Source organism: Rhinopithecus bieti, unplaced genomic scaffold (genome assembly GCF_001698545.2).
Source record: "Rhinopithecus bieti isolate Rb0 unplaced genomic scaffold, ASM169854v2 scaffold_39705, whole genome shotgun sequence".
In the NCBI taxonomy this organism is placed as follows: domain Eukaryota; kingdom Metazoa; phylum Chordata; class Mammalia; order Primates; family Cercopithecidae; genus Rhinopithecus; species Rhinopithecus bieti.
In genome coordinates, this window is record NW_016816813.1 from 759,777 (window position 1) to 769,374 (window position 9,598).

The following is a 9,598-nucleotide window of genomic DNA, read 5'->3' on the forward strand; positions in this document are numbered from 1 at the left end:
AAAAAAAAAAAAAAAAAAAAAAAAAGGGGAAAGAAAAAAAAGAAAAGGTGATCAAGAAAGGCAAGACCTAGATAAAGAGAACTAGGAATAATGTGCATGAAGAAAAAAATTTCAAGGGACAACAGATGGCACAATGTTCAAATATTACAGAAAGACTAAGAAAAGGTTATTGGGTTGGCCAACCAAGTGGTCAATTTAGAAAGAGTAATTACTGTGGGGAGACTATGGTAAAAGAGGATCGGTAATTACCTCAATTCAAAGGTGGCTATTTTTAAAGAAACAAACTTTTTAAAAAGAGTGATGTCTATAAATTGAAATAGATATTGAAGGTGTCAACTAATAAACTTCTTTAAGAACTTGTGAAGCTACAGCTAGCTCTCTAAGTTTAAAATGTACATACCCTGAAAAGTCACAGAGGTCAGTGCTCTGACTGGCACTAGAATTTGCTGGCTCATGTAACGTCATCAATAACTCCACCACAATCTCTGGTAAGTTACTAATGAATAAATGATCGATCTGCAAGGGCACAAAATTAAAATACATCTAATATTTTATATCTTTGAACCTCAAGACAGCTCAAAAGGCATATATTACCTTATTTCCAAAATTATTCAACGATTGCAAAAGAAAATAGATGACTCAAAGTCCAAGATCTACAAGATTATAACTAACTCTATCTTTTTCTTCTATGCAGTGAACCTGTAGACTAAGAGGAAAAAGTAGGAAAATCAAGCCAAACAAGGCCCCTTTAATCCAATTCTTCAATTTTACAGAATCATTTTAAATAAGACTTCAGGTCTATCATTAAGTTATGTGACCTGGTAATTTTTCTGCCAACCAAATTTCCCACTGATCTGTAACTGCTCCTCTAACTGAATTTTACTCTTGGCTTTTTATTTGGGAATTCTTTCTCAATTACAGAACTTTACCGTTAAGAATTCCCAGTGACTGGGAATAATCTCATCTTTGTTCCCTGCATAACTTCTTCCCAGACTTCTACTTGAGTGCCATCCCAAATTCTAAGGCTAGCTGATATCCACATCCCCTTTCATCAATAGTAGAATAAAACCCTTCCCAACAGATTTGGACTTTTCATCAATCTACTTCCCACTATAGACAGGTAGCTTCACAAAAGACACAAATTCTCTAAATAAAAAGAATAAGTCTGCTATGTTACACGTTAGTTAAATGAATGAGATTTGTGAAGTCTTAAGGGTGAATTTAACAACTTTCCAAATAAGGAATTACAGTGATCTAAACCAAAAGGCAAATGGCTACTTTACTTAATGCATAAGGAAGTTCAAAAACATACTTCCTAATAAAAAATATTTTAGAAGGTGACAAGAAAGAAACCTAACGTAAATGAGGCAGGGCAATAAGGTCTGGAGGAAGGGAACCTAAGGCCAATCCACGCTGACTTCCTAGAACGAAATCAAGAGGAAAACCCCAACTTTCCACGCTCAAGTAACGAAAGGACAAGAGGCTAATCCCTTTGCAACCTCCTCCCTTTTACTGTGGCAGGTAAGAAATTGAAAGTACCTCTGATTGGTCCCCTCCTATAACTAATCAGACTGATTACGGGCCACTACTTTATTTACATAGGGTGTATACCAAGTAACCAATGGGAAACCTCTAAAGGGTATTTAAACCCCAGAAAATTCTGTAACCAGGCCCTTGAGCCACTTGGTTGGGGCCAACTCCCGCCCTGTGGAGTATAATTTCATTTTTGATAAATTTCTGCCTTTGTTGCTTCATTCTTTCCTTGCTTTGTGTGTTTTATACAATTTTTTTTTTTTTTTTTTGAGACAAAGTCTCCCTCTGTTGCCCAGGCTGGAGTGCAGTGGCACCATCTTGGCTCACCGTAACCTCCGCCTCCTGGGTTCAAGTGATTCTCCTGATTCAGCTTCCCAAACAGCTGGGATTACAGGCACGCATCACCATACCCAGTAGAGACGGGGTTTCACCATGTTGGCCAGGTTGGTCTCGAACTCCTGTTATTTAATTTTTGCTGTTCTTCATTCTTGAGGCAAGTGTTTCAATCAAGACTGAACATAATTACTTTTCCCTCCAAAACCTATTCAGGCTCTAAAAATTGCTGTCTTTTGGTTTGAATACATTAAAAAAGAATAGTAAGATTAAGAATGCTCAGAAGACTAAGCTGGGAGATTGAATGGGAGTGGCTAGAGGCTGTCTCTCTCAAATCCCATAACCTCTGGAGTGCCTATTTCTGTTCCAGTTGTCTTTGGGAAAGGAGTCCTCAGCTCACCAATTCCCTTCAGACGGCAGACTTACAACCAGTTCTGAATAGGTCCACCTAAGCAACTGAGGAAATGCTGTTCCATTTCTTGGTTCAATACAGATACCTAGGAAACTAAAAAAAAGGTCTCTTGAAGTTTACCTAATATTGACCAAGTTTGGTTAGTTATCCCTTACTTATATCCAAAATAAATAAACACATAAATAAATTTGGGGTGACCATAGCTTTTTTATCTTAAAAAATTTATATGTATGTTTTAATATAAGTTGCTTCAAAAAAATTTGGAATGTATATAAATTATTATAAAACAAACGAAGCTTGTTAAATCCTTCTTTACTTGACTCCTTCTTTTGACAAAGATTTAATGAATACCCAAAATATATTACATGGTTGAGATACATCAGCCAAAAAAAAAAAAAAAAAAAAGAGAGAGAAATGTATGCCGGAGAAGACTGGCAAATAATTAACATAATTCAAAAGTAAATTATGGTCCAGCAAGGTGGCTTACACCTGTAATCCCAGCACTTTGGGAGGCTGAGGTGGGAAGATCACCTGAGTTAGAGTTCAAGACCAGCCTGGCCAACATGGCAAAATCCCGTCTCTACTAAAAATACGAAAATTAGCTGGGTGTGGTGGCACACACCTGTAGTCCCGGCTACTTGGGTGGCTGAGGCAGGAGAATTGCTTGAACCCAGGAGACAGAGGCTTCAGTGAACTGCGATCATGCCACTGTACTCCAGTCTAGGCAGCAGAGTGAGACTCTGCCTCAAAAACAAAAGCAAAGACAAAACAAAAAAAAAAGTAAATTGTATCATATGTTAGAAGGTAATAAGTGTCATGAAAAAACAAACAGCAGGGTATGAGAACTACAGGAATGAGGGATGGTTCTTTTTCTTGAAAAGTGGAAAGCTTGGTGAGACTGAAGAGAGGGTGAAGGTTTTCTGTACACTGTTTAGTATTCCTTGACTTTAACAACCAGTTTGCATTCGTGTATTACTGCAGTTAAAATACATTTTTAAATGGCAGAAGAAAATTATTCAAATGGTTTTTTGGGTTATTTCTAATTCGAAACATTTCTACTTAGTTAAAAGCCAATCAGAGGGAGAAAACATGACATAACCAAAAAAATTCATGGGTTGGCTATGCTAGATAATGATTACCACAAGCTAAGTTTCAATATATAAATAAGAATAAATAGCCTTAAAACTTAAAGGTTATATCTCAGATCATTCAGGGAATGAAAAGTAGATAAAAATTGAAGCCATACCTGTTTTCCCAGTAAGTTTTCACTTTTAAGCATATCATAGACCTTGGTAGCAGTCTCTCTTTGCTGTGCCATCCCACTGTCTCCTGTACCCTCATAGGCAAAATAAGGAAGAATATTTACAAGAATCTTTGGAAAGCAGTCTGTTAGAAGACTTTTCCAGTCCTCTTGAATCTGATTAGCAATGGACTTCACCTCATCAAAATGACTTCTAATCACCAGATGTGGAACCAAAACCTTATAACAAGATCTAAAATATAAAATTTAAACTATAGATTATATATAACTTTTCCAAGTAAAATCTTATAAAATAGTTCTTAAAATACTGTTTTAATACCATCAGCATTAAAGTATCACAGTTTATCCAGATTATTAAACATTCTTTAATTTTCTAAATGGAAAAATTAACTAAATTCTAAATAGTCACATTAAAAAAATAAAAAAGCTTAGAACATACCACTACAATTATGGGATTTAAAAATGGGGACCTTGTTCAGTGGCACCCTTAGCATAAAGAAAAAACAAAACAATAAATAAATAAAAATGGAGATGTGAATTTATATTTATTTCTTCTGCATAATCAACTAATGTAAATGAAGTTGACCCTTGAAAAACATGGGTTTGAACTTATAATTGCATATTTTTCAACCAAATGCAGATAGAAAAACAGTATTCACGGGACGTGAAAGTCTATATATACAGAGGACTGACTTTTCATATACGTGAGTTCTGCAGGGCTGACTTGGGGACTTGAGTATGTGCAGATTTAGGCATACATTGGGAATCCTGGAATGAATCCCTCGCATATACAGAGAGATGACTATATTGTTCTTGCCAAAATGAATGAACCATAAGGAACACTAAATGTACTTCTGTAGGAATATCCTTCTTAAAGGAAGTTACCTACATACAACTCATAATCTATTAGAAAGCTCTATTAGGATGGGCCTGAAACTCAGTCTGTGATCTACTACATGTAAAATGCATAGCAAAGTCCATAACACAGAGCATGCTCAACAAATATGAGATGCCTTCCCATCATCCTGATACCTAAACATTACTTTTTGGTTGTTTCAAACCTCTCCATTTTCAAAATTTTCTTCTACGGAGTTAAAGTTAGCAAAATAAAAGTTTTACATTAAGTTTCTAACTCTAATAGAAGTAATGACTAAACGGCCTATAGTCAAGCAACAGAAAAGAAAAACAGGCAGAAATAATCAGCTACTAGTAATCTATCTTCAATCTTTTCCAAAGGAAAGATGATCAAATATTAAAGCTGAAAGGAAACTGAAAGATCTCCTTGTGTAACTTCCTTACTTTACATATTAAAAAACCAAGGCATAGACGGTCTTTATGTGGTTTGACCAAAGTCACATAGCTGGTTGCTGGCACAGCTAGGACCGGATCTGAAGTCCAGTGACTCCCTTCAATACATTCTTATTAAAAGAAGCTGTCCCGCTTCTCATACTATGTAGCCTCCCACACACACGTGTGTATGGGTATGGTATGTGTGGTGCTGGTGATAGGGACTTGCTAAATATTGTTAACTAATTTTAAATTAAACAAATTTCACATATGTCATGTATAAACTTACCTATAGAAATCCTCAATATTTGTATAGTTTAATAAAATAAAAGGAAAAGAAGATAAGTTGTATTCAGTATCTTGAAGATTTAGCCATTCCAAAACCAGATAATCTAAATGAGATGCCATAAAGTCTTCTAAACATCTATATCCAAAGGTTTCAGAAACTTTCTCTAAAACCTGCACGAACCAAAAGTCAATGTGTTAAGAAAATGAAAAAATAAATCATTTAAATGCTTGTTAATATTATTTAGAATAAGACCTAGAAACAACATTCATTTAACTTTTCTTCATTTCCTCATCTATGAGATGGAATAATAATTAAGAAAATGTACTCAACTGGCACAGTATCTGACACATAGCAAACCCTTAATAAATGTTAAGTAAATAAAAACATAAAAATATGCATAAAAACATAAACAGTTTCCAACATTTGGCTATACTTAAAGGAAGATTTAATGTAAGATTATTGGCCAGGCATGGTGGTTCACCTGTAATCCCAATGCTTTGGGAGTCTGAGGAGGGAGGGTTGCTTAAGCCCAAGAGTTCAAGACCAGCTTGGACAACACAGCAAGAGCCTGTCTGTACAAAAAATTAGCCAGGTGCCTGTAGTCCCAGCTACTCAGGAGGCTGAGGCAGGAGAACGGCATGAACCCGGGAGGCAGAGCTTGCAGTGAGCAGAGATCGCACCACTGCACTCCAGCCTGGGCGACAGAGCGAGACTCTGTCTCAAAAAAAAATAAAAATAAAAAAATAAAAAAATTAGCCAGGTGTGGTGGTACATGCCTGTAGTCCCATCTACTCAGGAGGCTTGGGAGGATCGCTTGAGCCCAGGAGGTCAAGACTGCAGTGAGCCATGATTGCATCACCGCACTCCAGCCTGGGTGACAGAGTGAGACCCTGTCTTTCAAAAGAAATAAATAAAAATAAAATAAAATTATTCCTCTCAGGCTTAAATCCAAATAAGGAAAAATCCAAACAATACATACCACTTATGATTATTAGGTAATGTACTTGTATACTTTTAAGAAACACCAAACAAGTCTTATACTGAGAGGTAAAAGGCTAACTGATTATAGGTTGGCTTACTACAAAGCACCACGGAAACTATGCTGGTAGAATGTTAACTGGCATATCAGTCCACTGACCTACCACTGATTTATCGCATAAAAATTTGCAATGGAAAGGCCGGGAACTTCCTAAACCATAAATGCTGAGGGGATGGAAAAGAGAGGGGGCCAACGTTCTATAATACTGTGCTGATGTAGTAATTACAAGGCTTGGACCCTAGTCCTTCCCCCCTGATAATTGAACTTAAAAGCCTGATAGTTCTAAAATTTGACTTCTGGCCCTGCCAGATCCCAATGTGGTGCCCCAGTATCTACCGGGCAAAACACCTATACTGCTCTTGTCTCCATGTGTTTCCCTCAATAAATACTATTTCCAAAAGCCTGGTCAGTCTGGTGGGCAAGTCATTCACTCTTGTTAGTTCAATGAAAGCCTTGTAAAATGCTCTCAAATGGAATGTAAGAAACAACAGTGCATGCACATAAATACACTATTTGAATAGTTTTTATATAACTGCTTTCCAATATTCCCAACCTAAAAAATAAAACTGTTTCCTAGTCTTAAATAAGTGCCACTTAGAAAATCTACCTTTAACTTTTTAAATTATTTCACAGTGACCTAAGGAAGCTTATAATAAAATACTCATCCACATATACCTTTTTCACAAGGTGAGGTTCTAATCCATTCTCCTTCACAGATTTACATAGGGCAAACAAAGCCTGTTTTTCACAGATAGGGCTACAGGATAAAACCACAGCTATCAACATCAGTAAAACAGATTTTCTATTATAAATTTCATCCAAAGGTTCAGGGTTCTCAGCACTATGGGACTTAAAAAGAAATTAAAAAAAAAAAATGTAATGTAAAATGTAAATGCTTAACAATCAATTATAAAATCCCAACTGAACTCCAGATTTTTTGACTAGCTATACACATTTAAAAAACCTCCTACTCACTAATCCTAGTTCTGTCTTTTGGTACAAGAAACAGTAAGGACCAATACCTTTGCTAAATCACAAGCACTGACATGTTTAAACAATTATGAGCTTTCCACTAAGTCAATTCCTTCACCCATTTTTTATAAGACACAGATCTATAATATCCTGGCTAAAAATCTTTTACTTTACTAAGAACCAAACCAAACATTATAGTTATCCTCTAAAAAATACAGAAACATTTAATAACTGAAACAGTGTAATTGGATTGCTTGTAACACAAAGGATATTTGTTTGGGGGATGGATACCCCATTCTCCATGATGTGATTATTTTACATTGTATACCTGTATCAAAACATCTCATGTACTCCCCAAATACATATATATATACACCTACTATGCACCCATAAAATTAAAAAATCTAAAATAAAGCAAAAGTATAAAAGATCCAAGTTCTTGTATCAACTTTGTTCATGACAATATGCTTCTGTTAATGCAGTATAAGACAGAGTTAGCCTTTTTTGATAACTGTAATACAATGTTGATTCATACTATAATCTCAAGATAGAAAACTTCTTAGGTCTTTTTCTAAATGAATTGCTGTGAGATCAGTATTTTCCCAGTTTGCAGATGACAGGCTGCTTTAAAATGTATAATATACATTATCTCATTAGATTTTATGTTATTTATACTTATCTTTCTAATCTATTGAAATTCTTTTCTAAACTCACATTCTTTCAATTGTGCCTTTCAATTTCCTGCTATCACAGATTTGACAGTTATTTAACTATCTTAAATACTTGTAAGAAACAAATCAGGGCATAAATAAATGAAAAAATTAGAAACCTAAGATAATCATTACCATAATAAGTATATTATTCTACAGAAATGTGAAATATCACGTTTCACTGTAAACACCACAATGATTTGATCTTGTGTGAGATTCTTCTCCTCAATCCATTTCTTCCCATTGTCACCTGTTCTCTTAATTAGCTTTTAATCAGATCACATACGAAAGGATTTTTAAAATAAAAAAGGAAGTCATTTATACTCCCATAAAAACTCAGTTAAATTTTGGGTTTCTCCATAAAATGCTAAACCAAAAGAAACATATTAAGGTAAACCAAAAGAAATTTCTATGATTTGGCCCATTGTGACCTAGAAATAATGCAGTTTCATTCAATTCATACAGTTGTTTTAGAGCAGCTTTATACTGTAAACTACTGCATTATAAACTCTCTTATGCCAAACTTGGTAAAGTAATTTATGGGATATTCATAGCAAGCATATGATAACAGCAAATACATGTTACTTAAAATTACCATTTCTCTCATTCCTTCCTGAGCTTTCAAGTATGCATTTTCAAAAGCTGTTTGCTGAAGCCTCAAAGGAAGTGCTTTCGGTAACCTGGAAGAATCTCTCTTCGTGTCCTGGAACAATCTTAAAACAAGCAAACCAACAAACAAAAAGTGAAATAATTTTTTAATTTCAAACCCTACTTGCCAAAGCGTATTCCAGAATAAAAATAAATCACTCTGTGAGACATAATAACATACTAGCTCTTTCTTAAAGACTAATAAAACCTGAGTTTATTTAAAGAGGTTCAGACCAGCAGCTTAGTATTAAGGTCTTGAATACAAAATCTATTTTCTCCTAGAATTGAAGAGGGTCTCAAAATATATTTTAACTGTTGCCCAAATTTGAGTGCACTGAACTCAAACTAGCCAGAAAAGATCAACTGTTCTCTGGCCAAACACCAATTAGTTGAGTCCACAGATTCCATTGTCAACCTGCTCTAATATTTAATCACTCTGAAAGTGGGTAAGTTAATGTTTTCATGTATCATCTAAATTTTGTTTTATGTGATGGAAAAAAGTTGATCAGTACACCTTTTGTGTAATAGCCACATATTTAAGGATAACTCTTTAATCAACTTTGTCTTTTATCCTTTTTTAGTAATCGAATCTTTTATAATTGTTTATGTTCCTCTGATTCTTCTAGTTTCTCTCACTGCTCTTAAAATAGCTGAACATTAGGTATCTGCTATTGTCTGAATGCTTAACCCCTCCGAATGTCATGTTGCAATCTGATCCCCATTAGGTTATGCCTAATGGGAGGTGTCTGAGTCATGGAGGCAGATCCCTCACAAATAGATTGAGGCCTGAGGGTAAGGAATGAGTGAGTTCTCACTATTCAGTTCCCACAAGAGCTGGTTATTAAAAAAAAAAAAAAAAAAAAAAAAAAGAGCGTGGCACGGCCTTCCCTGCCTCCAACCTTGCTTCCTCTCTCACCATGTGATCTCTGCACACACTGATTCCTCTTTGCCTTCTGCCATGAGTCTGAGGCCCTTACCAGATGTAGATGCCATACGCCAAATAAACCTCTATTCTTTATAAATACCCAGCCTCAGGTATTCCTTTATAGCAACACAAAGGGACTAAGACAAAATCTAACAAGTGAAAAAAAAAAAAAAAAAAAAAAAAAAAAAA

At 35.2% G+C, this 9,598-nt stretch overlaps 1 protein-coding gene across 1 annotated transcript in view; it reads right to left on the minus strand.

The window, feature by feature from the left end:
• The window catches only part of ATM (ATM serine/threonine kinase), a 133,098-nt gene that overhangs the window by 71,859 nt on the left and 51,641 nt on the right, over window positions 1-9,598 (minus strand). The window contains 5 exon segments of the mRNA XM_017855270.1: window positions 401-516; window positions 3,525-3,771; window positions 5,116-5,285; window positions 6,830-7,003; window positions 8,432-8,549. Of these exon segments, the coding sequence (XP_017710759.1) occupies window positions 401-516; window positions 3,525-3,771; window positions 5,116-5,285; window positions 6,830-7,003; window positions 8,432-8,549 (825 nt within the window).